Source organism: Erinaceus europaeus, chromosome 10, assembly GCF_950295315.1.
Source record: "Erinaceus europaeus chromosome 10, mEriEur2.1, whole genome shotgun sequence".
In the NCBI taxonomy this organism is placed as follows: Eukaryota; Metazoa; Chordata; class Mammalia; order Eulipotyphla; family Erinaceidae; genus Erinaceus; species Erinaceus europaeus.
Window position 1 is genome coordinate 124,616,450 of NC_080171.1, and position 20,928 is coordinate 124,637,377.

Sequence of the window (20,928 nt, forward strand, 5' to 3'; positions counted from 1 at the left end):
AGTTACTGTTGGCTGTTGATGTCGTCGTCGCTGGATAGGACAGATAGAAATGGAGAGAGGAGGGGAAGACAGAGGGGGAGAGAAAGACAGACACCTGCAGACCTTCTTCACCGCCTGTGAAGCAACTCCCCTGCAGGTGGGGAGCCAGGGGCTCAAACCAGGATCCTTATGCCGGTCCTTGTGCTTTGCGCCACCTGCACTCCTGTCCAACTCCCTCTACAAAGTATTTTATGGGTTCTCCTGGCATGTAGTCAAACAGTTTCTTTGTTCCTAGTCATTTTATGTAGAAGTTATTGACAAAATAGCCAGAGCGGAAAAAGAAAAGGTATAGCATTAAAATAATTTCTATTAGTTTCTCTCTAACCACCACACAAATTTACTTACATCTGCTTAAAAAGTTGTCAATATTTTTGTTCTTTCTTAAGGCAGGAAAATCCAAATCATACACCAAAGCATCCAATCCATCCTAAACAAACAAACAAACAAACAAACAGTTAGACATTTGAGTCATAATACATGCTTTCAATTTTTTTTTTTTTTTTTGGCCTCCAGGGTTATCGCTGGGGCTCAGTGCCTGCACTATGATTCCACTGCTTCTGGAGGCCATTTTTTCCCATTTTGTTGCCATTGTTATTGTTGTTACTGCTGTTGTTGTTGTTGTTGGATGGGACAGAGAGAATCTGGGAGAGGAGGCAAAGACACAGAAAGGGTAGAGAAAGATTGACACCTGCAGATCTGCTTCACTACTTGTGAAGCTTCCCCCCTGCAGATGGGGAGCCGGGGGCTTGAACTGGGGTTCTTGTGCTTTGCACCATGTGCACCTAACCCAGTGCGCCACCACCTGGCCCCTGCTTTCAATTTTTATGAGTGAAGAATAAAACATCTCTTTACGTATCCTGCTTTTACTGAACATCTACACTCACTTGTTTTGTTTCTGGTGTTCATTCCCAGAGCTCTGTGCTTGATTCCACTGCTGTGAGTGAGAAAGGAGAAGACACTATAGCACCACTAAGTGCACAGCACTCACTAAGATGTGCAGTTCAGCACAAATAAACCCTACATTCAGATGCTTTTTTAATGTGAAAAAACATACTGGATTTTCACCAGTCTGTCCTTGGAGCACTTGCCAAGGCAATCATTCGCATAGAAAAAAAAAAAAAGACAGCAGGAGCTTTTAAGTGGGAACTTAGACAGATGTAAGCAAATGACTTTTACTAGAGGGATGAGCAAGAATACACACAAGCCTAGGCCGACATTGAAATTTTGAGCAAGTTTAGCTAAGTATTCATGGAGTAACCATCACAAAACCAGTCCACAAAAACTGGAAAAGGTGGTTCTATTTTTGAGCTGTAGTTATGCGTTGATGTTTCACATTTTAGTTAAACTTGCATCAAACATTCAAGTAAATCTGTTCAAACATTAGCAGTAGAGAAAGAGACTTCAAAGACTGTAAATCATAGAAATACTGTTCTTGAAATTAGTTTGGCAAAGTTTCAAAAAGCAAATAGACTACTATATTTACCAAAACCAAACCAAAGCAAACCTGAGATGATATAAATCTGCTTTTCAAAGTGCAAATTACAATAATCAAACAAGTCAATTTTCTGTAACTAAATCACAAGACATAGAAATGAACAGAAAAATACTTATTTAGTGGGAGGGGAAAAAATGAATGAATATAAAGCATCCTCAAGGAGGCCTAGTCATAGGACTTACTAGACAAATTAACACAATTCCAAAATACCTAAAATAGACCTACTAGCTTTTTCCAAAATGGAGACCCCAAATCTTCATCTGCAATATTCTTGCCTTTAGATTCATGATTAATCAAAAATTTGTTCTCCTTTCTATCTTAACTCTTTCAGCCACCAGGTTCCAGATGCTACCATGATGCCAATCTGACTTCCCTGGGTAGACAACCCTATCATGTGTCCTGGAGCCCCACCTCCCCAGATCCCCAGCCCACTAGGGAAAGAGAAAGAGAGGCCAGGAGTGTGGATCCACCTGTCAACACCCAAGTTCAGCAGGGAAGCAGTTACAGAAGCCAGACCTCCTACCTTCTGCTCCCCACAATGACCCTACTGGATCCATACTCCCAGAGAATAGGAAAGCTATCAGGTCTATGGCCATACCATCCTGAACACGCCCAATCTTATCTGATCTCGGAAGCTAAGCAGGGTTGGGCCTGGTTAGTACTTGGATGTGAGGAAATCTATCAGGGGAGGGGATGGGATATGGAGTTCTGGTGGTGGGAATCATGTGGAATTGTACCCCTCTTATAATATAGTCCTGTCAGTATTTCCATTTTAAAAATAAAAATTAAAAAAAAAATCCCAAATATATTCAAAGAGCTAGAGGGACACAAAAATGGCATATAAATGAGTGTATCAATAAAGAAATAAAATTATAAATGTGCACATTAGAATGCACAAAGATCCAAGTTCAAGCCCCCAGTCCCACTGCATGAGGGGGAAGCTTCATGAGTGGTGATGCGGTGCTACAGGTGTCTCTCCTCTCCCTCTCAATTTCTCTCTGACTCTATAGGATGGATGGATGGATGGATGGATGGATGGATGGATGGATGGATGGATGGTTGGATGGAAGGAAGGGAGGGAGGGAGGAAGGGAGGGAGGGAGGGAGGGAGGGAGGGAGAAAGGAAGGAAAGAAGGGAGGGAGGAAGGGAGGAAGTGAGTGAAGTGAGGGAGGGAGCGAAGGAGGGAAGGTGAACCCAAGTTGCTCTTGGCCGATGAAGCATGTGCACTGCTACGCACAAAGCCCTGGGTCAGACTTCAGCACCACCACTGGCGTGAGAAATATCGCTAAGCATTTGGGAAGCAGTGGTAAGTAAAAGTTTTCAAAAATTCTAATTTTTGCCCCAAAGCTCTAATTTTGTCATTGGTCACAAATGTTACCAGCTGTTCTCCAACCACTCATTATATACCAATGTCCAGTCATCACATCACTTCCCAAGTTGACACGTACAGGCAGAACAAGACACAAATATCTTTTTTTTTTTTTGCCTCCAGGGTTACTGATGGGGTTCAGTGCCTGCACCATGAATCCACTGCTCCTTGAGTCCATTTTCCCCCCTTTTGTTGCCCTTGTTATGGTTATTATTGTTACTGTTGATGTTGTTCATTATTGGATAGGACAGAAAGAAATGGAGAGAGGAGGGGAAGACAGAGGGGGAGAGAAAGACAGACACCTGCAGACCTGCTTCACTGCCTGTGAAGCGACTGCCCTGCAGGTGGGGAGCCAGGGGTTCAAACCGGGATCCTTATGCTGGTCCTTGCGCTTTGCACCACGTGCACTTAACCAGCTGCGCCACTGCCTGACCCCCACAAATATCTTTTATATCCAAAGGCCACAGTAAGTGACATGGGTTCATGGATCCCCTCATCAAATAAGTACGTTTTCCATGTTAATAGGTTCTTCAAGGCTTAACTGACACAAAATAGAACCTCTTGTGGTCCGGGAGGTGGCGCAGTGATAAAGCTTTGGACTCTAAAGCATGAGGTCCTGAGTTCGATCCCCGGCAGCACATGTGACAGAGTGATGTCTGGTTCTTTCTCTCTCCTCCTACCTTTCTCATTAATAAATAAATAAAATCTATTAAAAAAAACTTTTGGGGGGGAGCTGGGCGGTAGCGCAGCGGGTTAAGCGCAGGTGGCGCTAAGCGCAAGGACCGGCATGAGGATCCCGGTTCGCCCCCGGCTCCCCACCTGCAGGGGAGTCGCTTCACAGGCGGTGAAGCAGATCTGCAGGTATCTGTCTTTCTCTCCTCCTCTCTGTCTTCCCCTCCTCTCTCCATTTCTCTCTGTCCTATCCAACAACGATGACTACAACAACAATAAAAAGACAACAAGGGCAACAAAAGGGAAGATAAATAAATAAAATTACCAAAAAAAAATTAAAATTAAAAAAAACTTTTTTAAAGTTTTTTAAAAAATATTTATTTTCCTTTTTGTTGCCCTTGGGTTTTATTGTTGTAGTTATTATTGTTGTTATTACTGATGTCATCATTGTTGGATAGGACAGAGAGAAATGGAGAGAGGAGGGGAAGACAGAGAGTGGGAGTGAAAGACAGACACCTGTAGACCTGCTTCACTGTTTGTGAAGTGACTGACCTGCAGGTGGGGAGCCGGGGGCTTGAACTGGGATCCTTACAACATTCCTTGCACTTTGCACCACCTGCGCTTAACCCGCTGCACTATCACCCGACTCCCAGAACCTCTCTTTTTAAGACTATTATAGTCCAGCGACTTGAGGAGGTAGATAGTGGGGTTGCTCAAACCCAGGCACTTGCTGGGTACTGTGTGCTCAACCAGGTGCGCCACCTCCTGCCCCAATACGTGCTTTAATAGTCAAACCTAATTTGAGTTGGATTTCAGTGTTTTGTAATCAAAAGGTTATTAATTAGAGCCAGATGGTTTACACAGTAAAGCCCGTAAAGCTCTGACTTTGAGAGCACCATGGGGCTGTGAGGGTAAGGAGAGGAAAGCCATGGATGGCAGAGTGCTGTGCGTCGAAGTGTCAAGCCTCTTTTCTAGCTTCTCTCTCTCTGGCCCAGGGACATCACCCAGTGGTGGCACTGCACATGCATGAGGGTCCTGGGTCCAACTCCCAGTGCCACATTCAATATAGATTAATATATGTACATATATGCTTATTTAAAAAGAACAAAAGATCTCTAGTAATTCATCACATTCAGTGACTACTCTGAAGCTACTGTGAGATGCAGGAGCAGGGGTTGAACTGAATGCTACAATTGCAAGCTAGTCCATTACTTTTATTTAGATTACCACTAAAATTCATGTAATTATAATGAAAATTCTAAAACCATCTGAAAAAGTAAGGTTAATATTGTAGTGGCAAGGTAAGCTCCTACTGGCAAAAAAAAAAAATGTTGTGGTTAGTGTCTGATGAGCATAGGGCATGTAGGCAAAACTGACCAAAGACTAGTCATTTATCATCAGCTTCTATTACTGCTTTTGTGAACACTGAAACTCTGTTTAATATAGATGTTCACATTTGATGATAGCTACCATGTATGCAGTAAATTATTAGCTCTACAGATTGGGAACACTGCTTAAGAGAATGTAAGTGACTTATCCGAGGTTAAAGAGGAAAAGGGGTTGGAGGCACAGTAAACATCTATGTTACTGTCTGTCTTGCCCCACTGCCCTCATTTTCCTGAGAAACGCCTCCCCATTCTCAGAGTTCTCATGTAATCCTGCCACCCTTTTCACAACTGATTAGCTGAGGAGTGGGCAAATGGCCTAGGCTGAACTCAGAAGTAGCATCCTTCAGAGTGCTGGGTTTGAGACTCAAAAGCCTGAAGTCAGCAGCTGAAGCTGAAGCTGTCAGATACAAAGCTCCAGTGCTAAAGGTGGAGAACACTGAGTGACGCCAAATGGAGAGTAAATCCCAGAGAAAGAGACAGCTCACGATGAAGGGAGGTAGCGCAGTGGATAAAGCGTTGGGCTCTCAAATATGAGGTCCTGCATTAGATCCCCTGCAGCACATGTACCAGAGCGATGTTTGTTTTTTTCTCTCTCCTCCTATTCCTTACATTAATAAATAAGTAAAATATTAAAAAAAAAAAAAAAGAATCAAGAGCCTAGAATAAACCCACATATATATATGGGCAACAAATTATAACCAAAGAGCCAAAATATAGAATAGTCAAAGGACATTTTTTCAAAAAAATAAAATGGCTGGGAAAACCGCAGTAATAGTGGACCACTATTCAACTCACAATGAATTAAAGACTTGAATGTAGGACCTGAAACCACAAGACCCCTAGAAAACTTAGCTGGTAAGTTCCTGACACTGGTGTTTCAATGAACAGAGCATCACGTGTCAGAGCAATGTCCTGGTCTCCTATTTCTCCTTTCTTCCCTCCCTCCACAGTAAAATAAAGGGAAAAAAATCTTCCATGCAAAGGAAGTCATCGACAAAATTAAAAGGCAATTTACCAAATGGGAGGAAAGGTTTTCAAACCAAATATTAATATGAAGTATATACAGAATACAGAAACACTAAATAATAAAAACAATCATATTTTAAAATCACATATGTATGTACACCTATGTTCATAGCAACACTACTTGAAATAAACCTGGAAGCAACCCAGATGTCTCAGGACAGGTTGTAATACAAAGACTGTTGTAGCATAAGGCTGGGAAGAAGTACAATAATTATGGAGCAACTCTCCTACCTGAGGCTATAGGCTCAATCCCAGGTGGGGTCCTAGCGGGGAGCTGCTGAGAAGGCACTGAGGACCCACTGCCAGTGGCAGGGAGCTTAAGCTGTAGTGGGAGTGTCGTGCACAATTATCATGGGGTAATAAGAAATTGTACTCATGGTGACGACTGTCTTGCAAATCATTCTTTCTAATAAAATGATAAAATGAAATGAGCTGAAAATCTAAATAGACATTTTTCCAAAGAAGCCATACAAATAGGCAACAAGTGTGTAAAAAGCTGATCAATATCATTAATCATCAGGGAAATGCATATTAAAACCACTACAAAACCATAAACTTAATTTAGCTTTTTCACTATGCTATACCTGAGGAAGATGGGTCCTGATATTGGGGCAGCTTGGAACATTCCTACTCATGTCCACAGAATGTGAGCTCAGATCTACAAGGATGCAGAGGTCACACAGGCTCCTAAGCTGATTATGGGCCCCAGACCAAATCAAATTGATGGGTTTTACAATCAACAATATTTAAACCCCTTTCCCATATTAGGGAGCTACTCTCTTCCCTGATCCAGCTTTCTGGTCCTTTTTCCAGCCATGACATCTCCCCAGACAATAACTTGGAACCTGCATATCACAATTCAGGTACAGGGAAAAAAAAACTAGTATAGCCACAGGCCCTTTGTTATATAATTAAAACATGCCTACTAGCTATCTATAAAACTGATACCTCCCCCCAACTCTTCACCTACACTAGTCCAGCTTTTAGGTTCATGATTAGTCAACAATTTGTTTGGCTTTATATGTTAATTCTATTTTCAGCCACCAGGTTCCAGATGCTACTACCATGATGCCAACCAGACTTCCCTGGATAGATCAACCTATCAACGCCCATGTTTAGTGGGGAAGCAATTACAGAAGCCAGAACCTTCCACCTTCAACCTTCTGCATCCCACAATGACCTTGGGTCCATACTCCCAGAGGGTTAAAGAATAGGAAAGCGGGGAGTTGGGCGGTAGTGCAGCAGGTTAAGCACAGGCGGTGCAAAGCACAAGGACCAGGATCCGGGTCTGAGCCCCTGGCTCCCCACCTGCAGGGGAGTCGCTTCACAGACGGTGAAACAGGTCTGCAGGTGTCTGTCTTTCTCTGTCTTCCCCTCCTCTCTCCATTTCTCTGTCCTATCCAACAATGACGACATCAATAACAACAACAATAACTACAACTTGTTCAATAATTTGTTTGACTTTGTATGTTAACTCTATTCTCAGCCACCAGGTTCCAGATGCCTGCATGATGCCGACCAAACTTCCTTGGACAGGAGACCCACCAATGTGCCCTGCTTCCCCAGAGCCCTGTCCCACTAGGGAAAGAGAGAGACAGGCTGGGAGTATGGATTGACCAGTCAACGCCCATGTTCAGCAGGGAAGCAATTACAGAAGCCAGACCTTCCACCTTCTGCATCCCACAATGACCCTGGGTCCATACTCCCAGAGGGATAAAGAATGGGAAAGCTATAAGGGGAGGGGAGGGGATATGGAGATCTAGTGGTGGGAATTGTGTGGAGCTGTACCTCTCCTACCCTATGGTTTTGTTAGTGTCTTTTTTAAATAAATAAATAAATAAATAATAATAACTACAACAACAATAAAAAACAATGGCAACAAAAGGGGAAAAAAAAGAAATGGACACTGTGACAATAATCCTGCAAACCAACAGTCCCTCAACAATTAATGGAACTGAAAAAAATGTTTAAAAATATCTTTTTTTTTTTCCCTAAAAACTATAGCTTTCAAACTTGAGTATGTCCTAGGATGCATCTCAAAATCCTAGGACTCATCTCAAAAAATTCTGATTTTGTTTTTCTGGGCATGGCCCCAGAATTCCATTTCTAACAAGTTCTTCAAGTGAATCTAATACAGACAATCTACAGACTCCTATCTGAAAATTATATGCTTATACTACTTTACCACACGTTTTTAAATACATCCTAAGCCTTAAAAGAAAGATATGATCATATCTATCACCTCCCTTTCTAGTCTTACCCCACTCCTATCTGTTCCTAGCAGGTACCAAATCAACATTTGTTGAATAAATAACAATTGCAGGAGAGAGAGTTAGCTGCAATTCACCATTTCAAAACTTGCTACAGAGAACAATTTGAGATAAAACATTCATTTCTTGCCAGAAATCAATATAGGAAATATGGAATGAAGACTACAAATAAAATACAGAGCAATGAAATCACAATAAATAGGAAAAAAGAGGAGCACAGGCTAGTCTTTGTTTTAAAATATGACACCATAAGTTTAAGACAACCTCTCTCCTAAGATATCATACTCTATATGTCTAGAAACTACAATAAAAATAGTTTTATATTTCACAATCCCAAGTATGGAGGTAGGTCTGTAAGAGAAGGAAGACATGTGTGGACAGTTTAATACATCTATGAATGAGTAACTTAATTACTACCTCTGTTCAAAAAGCATAGATCTGTACAGTTAGTGCAAAAGGAAAGTACACAACAATTTTGTTTTAATTGCTGGGCCTTGGTGCCCACACTAAAAATCTACTGCTGTCAGCAGGCTTTTTTCTTCTTTTTAAATTAAAATTTCCTCCTTTATTTGATTGAGCAGAGGTAATCTAAGAGAAAAGGTAAGACAGAGAGGGAGAGAGAAACATAGACACCTGCAGACCAACTGTGAAGCATCCCCCCTGTAAATGGGGAGCTGGGGCTCAAACCCAGGCCCTCCCATGTAGTAACTGTGTGTGCTCAATCAGGTGCACCACCACACGGCCCCTAGACAATAATTTTTAAAACTGTTTAGGATAGGTAGGAGTATTATGAGAAATAAACTAAGTGATACTATCTGTATTAAAAAAAAAAAAGTGTCTGGGATGATCTTCCAAGGCTATAAATAAGTATTTCCCAAAACAAAACAGAGGAGTTTCTTGTTCTTATGTCTCTACCCCAACATTGTCAACCTTTAAAAAAAAAAAAAAAAAGAGGGAGTAGGGCTGTGGCAAAGCGGGTTAAGCGCACGTGGAGCAACATGCAAGGACCTATATAAGGATCCCGGTTCCAGCCCCTGGCGCCCCACCTACAGGGAGTCGCTTCACAGGCGGTGAAGCAGGTCTGCAGGTGTCTGTCTTTCTCTCTCCCTCTCTGTCTTCCGCTCCTCTCTCCATTTCTCTCTGTCCTACCCAACAACGACAACATCAATAACAATTAAAAAAAAAAAAGGGTTGGAGCCCCCAGCTCCCCACCTGCAGGGTAGTAGCTTCACAGGTGGTGAACCAAGTCTGCAGGTGTCTGTCTTTCTCTCCCCGTCTTCCCTTCCTCTTTCCATTTCTCTCTGTCCTATCCAACAATGAGGACATCAAATAACAACAACAACAATAACTACAACAACAATAAAAATCAACAAGAGCAACAAAAGAGAATAAATAAATTTTTTTAAAAAGTTTGGAGGTCGGGCGGTAGAGCAGCGGGTTAAGTGCACGTGGTGCAAAGCACAAGGACTGGCGTAAGGACCAGGGTTCGAGCCCCCGGGGAGTCGCTTCACAGGCGGTGAAGCAGGTCTGCAGATGCCTGTCTTTCTCTCCCCCTCTCTGTCTCCCCCTCCTCTCTCCATTTCTCTCTGTCCTATCCAACAACGAATGACATCAACAACAACAATAACAACAAAGCTACAACAACAAGGGCAACAAAAGGGGAGGGGAATGGCCTCCAGGAGCTGTGGATTCATGGTGCAGGCACTGAGCCCCAGCAATAACCCCGGAGGCAAAAAAAAGGTTTAATTATTTTGAAAGGGAGAGCACCACTTGATCACATGTGGTGGCCAGGGATCAAATCTCTTAAATAATAAATCAGTGATACATTTTTCACATTTCTATCACAGTAATAAGGACACTGATGAGTATATGAACTTATATAAAAAGAACTGAAGCTCAGGCAAGAAAAAAAATTTTCATTTCTATTGTTTTCAGCAAATGAAGAATACCCCAGTGCTCTGATTTTCCAGTGGTGTTCTTTCCACTACACTATAGAAGCAGTGTACTTTTCCCGCTGGGTAACAGCACCCCTTGTTCATCTTCTAATACAGAAGCATGGTATCTATCCATCAGCTATGCTTTGAACCAACACTACATGGATGCATCCCCTTCCTTGGTGGGAACCGGAATGAAACAGATGTATTAGACCACCTTCAACTACAGAATTCCACATGCAATAGTTTATGGTATGTGGGGTTTTCGGTTATTTATTATAATAGACTCCCTAGTTTTTACCATATATACACAACTTGCAATCAGCTTATAATGTGAAGCTTACAATCATGAACTTAAGCAGCAAATTTAAGAAAATCTAAAATGGAGAGGCTTTTGTCAATTATTAAACTTTCTATGTGGTTCCTTCTTCTGGATTAAAAACATTTTTGACTGAAGAGATTAATGAATGGCCGCATTCATGTCTCATTGTTATTACTCTGAGCTACCTCTCTCCCTACACCCACAGGATGCTTATGCTGCAAGAGGGCCTATTCACAGACCACATATTATAAGTAGAAAAGACACAACATGACAGAAGATAGTAACTAAATATCTGAAAATCAGTTCCTAACTTCCTTTCTTATCAATCTAAGTCCTTGGTATAAAGTAGGTATTATACAGATCATGACTAAATGAACCTACAGTCTCCAACCAAAAGCCCTGCTCCAATCTACTGAATTCTTCCTGAATACCTGCACTTTCAATTAAATTGGTTTGCACACTTCAAAGACCAACTGCTGGACCATTTAGCTTCCTTTGTTTGTTTTTATTTATTCATTTATTGGAAAAAGACAGGGAGAATGTATATGAAAAGGGGAGACAGATTGAATTGTGAATTTACAGTCATTTACAGGCTTGAGGTGCCAAATAAAATACTCTGTACTTAATGAAAACAATAAATGTCAACTTCCCACCCCAATACAATGACTACAGCACATACAGCAAACTGTAACTGACATATGGCTACCAATCGACAATCTTTAATAAATGCTATGTGCTGTGATAATTGCTTTGTCTATACTATTTAGTCCTTAAAATAATCCAGGACTATTATGCTTCTACTTACTTGAAGATGAAATAAGATTAAAATAATTTACCAAAGCTCATCTAATACACAACATAGCTTAGACTTGAATCCAAGTTTAGACCAAAGATTTGCTGAGTAATTTGTTCTTCTGAAAAGTCATTGCAGCATTTTAACATCGAAACAGTCTGGTCCTAACTAACCAGACATGCAACACTCATTAACTCATAAATTATGTACACTTGCAGGCATATATAGCTTTAAGGTCAGATTTAATTCTCTCAAGTCTTCTCATTCCACCAAAGGAACATATTATCCTAAATGTGATAAGTTCAATTGGCAGGATATACAAAGGAATTATACAGAAAACTCAGGAATGCTAACCAAATTTGTTGTGATAATTCAACATGTAGCCTAGGACTGTCAAATTAAAATTCACAACAAAAATTCCAGTGTGGGAATAAGAGAGATGGCTCAGAGCCATACCCTGAATATGTGAGCCCCTGGTTTTGCTCCAGCATAACGTAAAACAGCAGTGGTGCTCTAGGGTGCCTCTCAGTCTGAGGGTCAGGGGTGGGACCCGGCTGTGTGGCACGGACAGCGTAGTGTGAACAACAAAAACAGGCAAGTATATAAGAGTTTATTTTGGAATGTAGGTAATTTGGGTGATAAGAAATTCTGAAATGATGATGCCTACTAGATAGTTAAGGTTTTTAGGATAAACTAGAGACTAAAATGTAAAGATTTAGATGCCACAGAAATCTTCTTCTTCTAGCGTTTGCCCTTCTTCCGTAGCCAGTCAACAGTGTCAGGTTGAGCCTGACGTAAAGTTTCAAGACCTCCTTTAAATCTGGAGAGGTGGCAGTCATTGACTATGTGGGTCATAGTCTGTCTGTAGCCGCAGGGGCAGTTCAGGTCGTCTCTGGCTCCCCAGCGATGGAACATAGCGGTGCACCGGCCATGGCCTGTTCGATAGCGATTGAGGAGGGCCCAATCATAACGTGCTAGGTCAAAGCCGGGTGGACGCTTGCAGGGGTCTGTGATGAGGTGTTTGTTCTTTACCTCAGCTGACTGCCAACTCTGTTTCCAAAAGTCTGAACAGAGAAGTTCAGTGTAGGCGTAGGAGACCAGATTGGATGACGAGACGTCAAGTGTTGGACAGGGTGGGCGAAGATATCCGCGTATATTGGCAGGTCTGGTCCAGCGTAGACGTGGGAAATGAACTTAGATGATGCCGCATCCCGACGAATATCTGGCAGGGCGATGTTGCTAAGAACTGGCAGCCATGGAACCAGGGTGGAACGGATGGTTCCAGAAATGATCCTCATGGAGGAATATAATTTGGAATCGACCAAGTGAACATGGGGGCTACGGAACCATACTGGGGCACAGTATTCTGCAGTGGAATAGCATAATGCCAGAGATGATGATCGCAGTGTGGAAGTGCTCATGCCCCATGAGGAGCTGGCCAGTCTTGCAATGATGTTATTCCTCGCGCCCACCTTTGCTGCAGTTTTTATGAGATGTTCGTGAAATGACAGGGTGCGATCGAGAATAACGCCAAGATAGACTGGCTGGGCTTCATGCCGGATTCTCGTATCGCCAAGCTGCACATTAAGCTCACGCGAGGCCGAGGCATGGTGTAGATGGAAAACAGATGATACCGTTTTTGCAGTGCTAGGGATTAGTCGCCATTTTTTACAGTCATCAGATATCAGAGACATGTCTTTCGTGAGTGTTTCCTCGAGGATGTCAAACTTGGATGCCTGAGTTGCACAGCAGATGTCATCGGCGTAGATGAACTTCCTTGAAGAAGTTTCTGGAAGGTCATTGATGTAAATATTAAATAGCGTAGGAGCCAGAACAGAGGCCTGGGGGAGGCCACTTGAAACAAGTCTCCATCTGCTAGACTTGTCACCCAGATGCACCCGGAATCTTCTGTTTTGGAGAAGAAACGATATGGTGTTGGCCACCCATGGAGGCAGGCATCTTGAGATCTTGACTAGGAGACCACGGTGCCAGACCGTGTCATAGGCTGCTGTGAGATCAACAAAGACAGCACCCATCTTTAAATTCTTCTGGAATCCATTTTCAATGTAAGTTGAGAGGGCCAGGACTTGTTCGCAGGTAGATCTTCCTGGGCGGAAACCAGCTTGGGTGGGTGATAGGAATTTCTCTGTAAGAGGAGAAATACGTGACAGAAGCAGCCTCTCAAGGAGTTTGTAACACACGGAGAGGAGAGAAATTGGTCTATAGCTGGCGGCCAGTGTTGGGTCTTTCTTTGGTTTCAAAACTGCTATTATCTTGGCACGATGCCAAATTTTGGGCATAGATTCGGATTCCAAGATGTGGGACAGGAATGAAGCGAGCCACTTCTTTGCCGCGGGGCCCAAGTTAAGAATGAGTTCTGGGGTGATGTTATCATAGCCAGCAGCTGTTCCCGGTTTAACCCTCTTCAAAGCGTCTTCCAGTTCAGACAGTGTAAAGGGAGAGAGTTTTGGAGATGGACAAGATAAACGGAAGTGGGATGACCACTCATGGGAAATTTCTCTTTTCCAGACTGGGTCTATCTTAGCACGTCCAACTTGAGTTAGGTGACTGGCCACTGAGTTTGGAGATACGGGAGGATGGGAGACGGGAGAGGGTTGGCTACCGGCACCCAGACTATGAAGAAGCTTCCAGGCCTTCCTACTTGAGTGGGTGAAGTTCAGACTTTCCGTGAGTTGTTGCCAGTGGGCTTGGCGTGCTGCATCCAGGGAGGCAATGAGATGGTCGGCCACATCTGGGTCACCCGACTCATCATACTGCTTTAGTAGTTGCTCGCATTCAGCATCAAGACCAGGCGTATAGTTAGCACGTCTCCCACGAGGAATGGCTTGGGAAGCTGCTTTGAAGATGGCTTGGTGGAAGCGCCTGTAGGAATCTTCAGAGGGGATAGAGTTAATTGGAATTGCAGGAATAGATGGATGCATTGGATCGACCTTCTCGTGGTGCATCCCGTGAGTACCCATTCATTGGGGAAACTGACGATCCTTCCTAGCCGACTGAATCCACATGGATCCCAGTCACTTTCAAAGCCAGCAACAAGCAGCTCCTGACAGCTTTCAACCTGACCTGTTGACTGGCTACGGAAGAAGGGCAAACGCTAGAAGAAGAAGAAGCAGGAATAGATTTGTTGGTAAGATCACTGAACAGACGCCAGTTTGCTTTCCAAAAGTTCCATCTTAGTTTCTCCGAGCACAGAATCAGTGGGAGCTGGAGACCAATGTGGATGATAGCTGGGCGGTGATGACTGTGCGGGAAGATCTTGAGAACTTGTCTCGTAGCGGGAAAGGCTTGGCCGTTGACTGTGCTAATCCAGCACAGGTCGGGTGACGAGCACCGTGAAAAGAGCCTGGCTGTTTGGGATCGTATAATAGGGAGAGGTCATTCGCTGAAGAAGCCCAGTCGGCTAAGATAGAGCCGTCAGCACGAGTGGAGGAATACCCCCAGTCTTGGTGATGACTATTAAAGTCTCCAACGTAAACGGCTGGGTGATTCGGGCTAGGCAGGACCTCGTTATCCCATGAGGCACTGGGAGGCTTATATACACAGAAATAAAGGAAGCAATTAAAGCTGTAATATGGGAAGAATTCATCAAAGCAGTGAAAAGAAAGGCAAGTACCACAGACCAACAATGAAATAAGAGAAAAAGAGGTCAGCAATGAAAATGTAGGAAAGCACTGAGTCGTGAAAATGCAAGAAAATGAAAATTTAAAGGAAGCAAAACTCGGGAGAAAAAAAATATATTGCTGGACACTGGGGAAACATTGCCGTAACAAATAGTATCCATGAGGTGAACAAGCGCCACTCAGCAGACACTGACTGACTGGGTAACCAGTCTCCACTGCTTTGGCAGGTGTCACTCAGCAGACACTGACTGGGTAACCAGTCTCCACTGCTTTGGCAGGTGTCACTCAGCAGACACCGACTGACTGGGTAACCAGTCTCCACTGCTTCTCTGTGACCAGCAGAACAAAGATGGAAATGTTTTCTCTATGCGGTACCTGTGAAATGAAATGCACCAACTTGCACAATAAAAACTAAGTAAGTGTCTCTCAGACTTTGTGGGAACTATGGTGGCTACTGTTGAATGTTGGATTGTAGAACTTTGGTGGTGCAGCATATAACCATACCCTGTAATCTTACTATCTTGAAGACCATGATTAATCACAAACTTAAAAATGGCTTGGGGAAAAAAACTATTAACAAGTAAAGTCACTGTTGCAAATAGGGAAACACTTTTTATCATCATTATAAACTGTAACGTGGGTAGAAAGAAGCACTGGGACACTGGAAAGACTCTGGTTTACCAAAAAACCAAAGCTGAATTTGAATGACCTAGGAAACGTGGACAGTTACCATATTATCATCATTATTATTATTAAATTTCTTTATTGGGGGATTAATGTTTTACAGTCAACAGTAAATACAATCGTTTGTATATGCATAACATGTCTCAGTTTTTTACATAACAATACAACTCCCACTAGGTCTTCTGTATCTTTTTCCAGGACCTGTACTTCCCCTCCCACCCACCCCAGAGTCTTTTACTTTGGTGCAATACATATTATTATTTTTTAATTATCTTTATCTATTTATTGGATAGAGCCCAGAAATCAAAAGGAAAGGCTGTGACAGAGAGGGAGAGACACAGAGAGGTGCCTGCAGCCCTGTTTCACCATTTGCAAAGCTTTCCCCCTGCAGGTGAGGACCAGGGGCTCAAACCCCGGTCCTTGTGCATTGTGACATGTGCGCTCAACCAGGTGTGCCACCGACCAGGCCCTAGTTACCATATTATCATCTCCATATCCACAAATGTAGCATCTACACTTTCTTTTTAAAAAAAATTTTAAAATTTATTTTCCCTTTTGTTGCCCTTGTTTTTTATTGTTACTGATGTCATCATTGTTAGATAGGATAGAGAGAAATGGAGAGAGGAGGGGAAGACAGAGACGGGGAGAGAAAGATAGTTATTTGTAGATCTGCTTCACCTCTGATAAAGCAAATCCCCTGCAGGTGGGGAGCCGGGGGCTCAAACCAGGATCCTTACACTGGTCCTTGTGCTTCGCACCATGTGCGCTTAACCTCCTGTGCTACCTCCCGACTTCTACTTTCTTTCTTTTTTAATTTTATTTATTTTATTTTTGAGAGAGGTGCAGAGAGAGAGAGAGAAACACCAGAGCACTGCCCAGCTCTTGCTTATGGTGGTACAGGGGATTGAACTTGAGACTTTGGAGCCTCAGGCATGAGAGTATCTTTACATAACCAATATGCTATCTACCCTCACCCTAGCATCTATACTTTCCATTTCAAAGTTGAACTTATTGAGTTAATGACATATATCTTACAAATTCAAGGAAAGGTTGGAGCCAGGCACTGGTGCACCTGGTTGAGCACATATGTTACAATGTGCAAAGACCCAGGTTCAAGCCCAAGTCCTCACTGCAGAAGGGAAGCTTCACTAGCAGTGAAGCAGGGCTGCAGTTGTCTCTTTCTATCTCCCTATCCCCCCTTCCACTTTCATTTTCTCTCTGGCCTATTAAATCAATTAACTGATTTTTCAAAAAGAGGGAAAGTTGGCAGTATTGTTTTACAACTCCTAGATTTATCATTAATATTCCAACTAATGTGGGTAAGGTGGTTCAAAAGATTATTTGCCAGCATACTCTTCTAAAATCAAAAATGTTTGAGAGCTTTCATTTCTGATTTAGTCAAGGAATAGGAGAATAACCAGTTATTTATTTTTTGAGACTAAAAAAAAAGAAGCTAAGTCCTTGAACTAGAGTACTGCACATAGGACATGACATGTACTCAACTGTTACATAATGAAGACAAGCACAATCAACACCTTTAAAGCAGCTACGAGTATTGTCCCCCAAATAAATGTGATATCCAAAGTCCTTATAGGAAAAAAAAGAAGACTCGCTGAAATAACAAAAGGGGCGTGGGGCAAGAAAGAGTTTTCCCTAGCAAGATGAATAGTGGATATTTAATAAAATAAATAATAATAATAAACCCACAAATGATTCTTGACCGGCATCATATTCCTTTTTTTTAGATCTATTTATTAACAAAAGAACACAGCATTACTCTCACACGTGTGATGCTGGAATCAAAGCTGGGACCCTCATGGCTTTAAGTCCAAAGTTGTAGCTACTGTACCACACCCCTGGCTGTACTTCATGTGTCTATGGTAATAGAATTTCAACCACCACCAATAAACATTATATAACTAAACAAAAAAGGGGCAATGGTTATAATATCATCCGATGGGGGCAAACAAATCTACCTGTGGACTATTCTCTTTTCCAAGCTGCGCATTTAGATGTCTTGGGTTTTATGATCCGCAGGCTGTTCTAATTCTAAAGACTTGCATGGCTTATTTTCTTGACTTTCCTTCTTTGTTCAACTTTAAAAGACTAAAGTTCCCTTGGTTCTCTAAAATCTCACCATTTTATCAGTATCAAATGTTCTTCAAACCATTATCTTTAATTATGAGCTTGCTTCATTTCTCCAATAGCCTACAGATCATTTCTTCAAGCTTGTTCTATTACTCCATTAAACACAACTACAATTGAATTGATCTGTTGGTCTATTCTTCCCAAGCAATTTCCAAGCCTAACTTTGCTGCCTATGCCTGTGTTTTTTGTCATTCTCCCTATAATCCAGCCTCGGAATTTTAGAATCCTGAAACTATCCCCTCTTTGGTTCCCACCTCCCCTCCCTAACTCTGCCAATTAAATTACATCACTCTTCCCTGTTCCCAAGCCCCAATTTTAGACATCACTCATTTCTGGACCGTTGCAATGAGCTGCTGATTGTTTGTTTTGGATTTTTTTGTTGATTGTTTGTCATTGCTAAAGCATCACCACTTGGAGCTTTTTCATATAAAAAAGAGGAAAGACACCACAATATGCCCCAGTGCCAAAAAGGGCTGAAGTCCTTCCTTTGCACATAGCAAAGCTGGTATAGTAAGCCACCTTACTGACCCTGCTGAGTAGTTTCAAACTCCCTAATCTCACTGTCTCCATCTCTCTCAATGCAATCCACCCTGCGTATCACCACAAGATTCAGCTTCTTCACCTGGCACAGTCTCCTTTATAAATATTTAAGCCACAACATACCCAAGAAAATCAAAACGCGCTTTGGTCTAGCAACCAAAGTCCAATATATGCTGCCAGCTTTACCTTCTGTTCCCCTGGAGGTGTATATAACCAATTCTATCTCCATTCTCTGTTCAGATTATCCTCCACTCCCCTCTGGACACCCTCTATTTAAATTATAGCCATCCATCATAAAGTATACTCTGTCCTCATAACTTAGTTTTCTCCCTTTAAATTTCCAAGAACATGCACTACCTATATCAATTATTTGAAATTTATATCATTTTCTCAATCTGTTAAGTGTTTTACTTAGCCCTGTTTTCCAATGCTACTGAGAAATAAACTAAAGTCCTCTATTCATTCTGCACGCATCCTCCCTAACCCAAATTTTGTTATTCTGTGTATGTGAGAAGAACAGGTGGCTGAGAAAGGGGAAAAAATGTCCCAGTACCACTACACCATCTCTGGACAGCCCTTTGGTACTGTCCATGGTGTTCTCAGTGTACTGAGCCCAAGGCCTTGCACACACACAGACACACACACACACACACACACACACACCACCTCCTTACACATGGCAGGGTCCTTCTCCCCGCTCTCAAGCGTACTGCACTGTCTGCGTGTATGCAGAAATCAGTTAAGTATGTCTGTATATCATACCAACACCAACATGGTATGCAATTTCTTTCTCAAAATTTTTTAAATTCATTTATTGGATAGAGACAGAAACTGAGATGGGATGAGGAAACGGAGTGGGAGAGAAAGAGACACCTGTAGCCCTGCTTCAGCACTTATGAAGTTTTCCCTTGGAGACCGGGGGCTTGACCCTGCCTGGGTCCTTGCTCATGGTAACCTGTGCGCTCAACCAGGTGCACCACGTTCTGGCCCCTGGGAATGTAATTTCAAACAAACTGAACATTCAAGATAAGAGCCAACGACTTACATTTCTTTATCCTTTACATATCAGCAAATCTGTGAAGCACCCACCAAACGAGGCTATTGCAAGAGGTGAAAAAAAACAAAAAACTTTTAAACCCTTCCTAAAATAAGGAAATTTAAAAAGTAAGATGGACGGCATCTAGTAAGTTAGAAGTAACTTCCCTGGATGGCATGATAATCCTCATTTACTGAAATATCATGTTCACTAACAAATCTCTAAAGAGGCTATACATTACTTCTAAGTGTACACTTCACCTTCAGAGAAATTTCCTTACCGAGTTGGCAACTGTTAGAACCAGGGGAAACACAAAAAAGAACTTCAGACAGTTGCCACTCAAACATTTTAAAAATAGGATTTTGCCTTTTCATATCCTTAAAATTTTATTTTGAATATTTTACGATAACAATGTTAATCACATCACAGGAAGGCAGTTATAAAATGTGAATGACACCTGTAGTGAACAATATTGTAAGAGGACTTGTCATCAGTCACATCCAGAAACAGTCTAGCAAAAAGTTCCCTCAGACCCATCACCATCACCTATGAAGTTCGAGCTGAAACATCACTTCCACAACATGATTTTCCTGTGTCACTTTCAAATCTAAGTCACCTGAACCCTTAGGTCTCATTGTAAATGGAAAGTAGCCTTTCAGATTGAACTATCCAAGCAATCTGATCAGAGTGATTAGCATCGCCATTCCCATGATCAGTAACTGACACGTAACTTTTTATAAGATGCCTACAATGGCAGTCCCTAAGTACCTTTTATGTGATGATGAACAGAGTCACTGCTAAGGCAGTGGGTTCAGGGGGCAGGTGGGCAGGGCATGACAGTGGGTGCAGTGGGCTGGTGTACTGGTAGGGAGGGCATGAACCCCCGTCACAGCTAAGGCAGTGGGTGCAGTGGGTGCAGTGGGCAGGACATAAACCGAGTTACAGCTAAGGCAGTGGGTGCAGTTGGCTTGTGGACAGGTGGGCAGGGCATGAACCTCCGGTCAGTTAAGGCAGTGGGTGCAGTGGACAGGTGGGCAGGGCATGAGCCGAGTCACAGCTAAGGCAGTGGGTGTAGTGGGCAGGTGGACAGGTGGGCAGGGCATGAGCCGAGTCACAGCTAAGGCAGTGGGTGCAGTGGGCTTGTGGGCAGGTGGGCAGGGCATGAACCCCCAGTCAGAGTTAAGGCAGTGGGTGCAGTGGGCAGGTGGACAGGGCATGAGCCGAGTCACAGCTAAGGCAGTGGGTGCAGTGGGCAGGTGGACAGGTGGGCAGGGCATGAACCCCCAGTCACAGTTAAGGCAGTGGGTGCAGTGGGCTTGTGGGCAGGTTGGCAGGGCATGAGCCGAGTCACAGTTAAGGCAGTGGGGGCAGTGGACAGGTGGGCAGGGCATGAACCCCCAGTCACAGTTAAGGCAGTGGGTGCAGTGGGCTTGTGGGCAGGTGGACAGGGCATGAGCCGAGTCACAGCTAAGGCAGTGGGTGCAGTGGGCAGGTGGACAGGTGGGCAGGGCATGAACCCCCAGTCACAGCTAAGGCAGCGGGTGCAGTGGGCAGGTGAGCGGGGACCGACG

At 43.0% G+C, this 20,928-nt stretch overlaps 1 protein-coding gene across 2 annotated transcripts in view; it reads right to left on the reverse strand.

Moving 5' to 3' along the window:
* ROCK1 (Rho associated coiled-coil containing protein kinase 1) overlaps window positions 1-20,928 on the reverse strand; it is a 104,989-nt gene that overhangs the window by 83,446 nt on the left and 615 nt on the right. For both annotated transcript variants that reach the window (XM_060200766.1, XM_060200765.1), the window contains exon 2: window positions 385-466. In XM_060200766.1, the coding sequence (XP_060056749.1) occupies window positions 385-466 (82 nt within the window). The remainder of the gene's footprint in view (window positions 1-384; window positions 467-20,928) is intronic.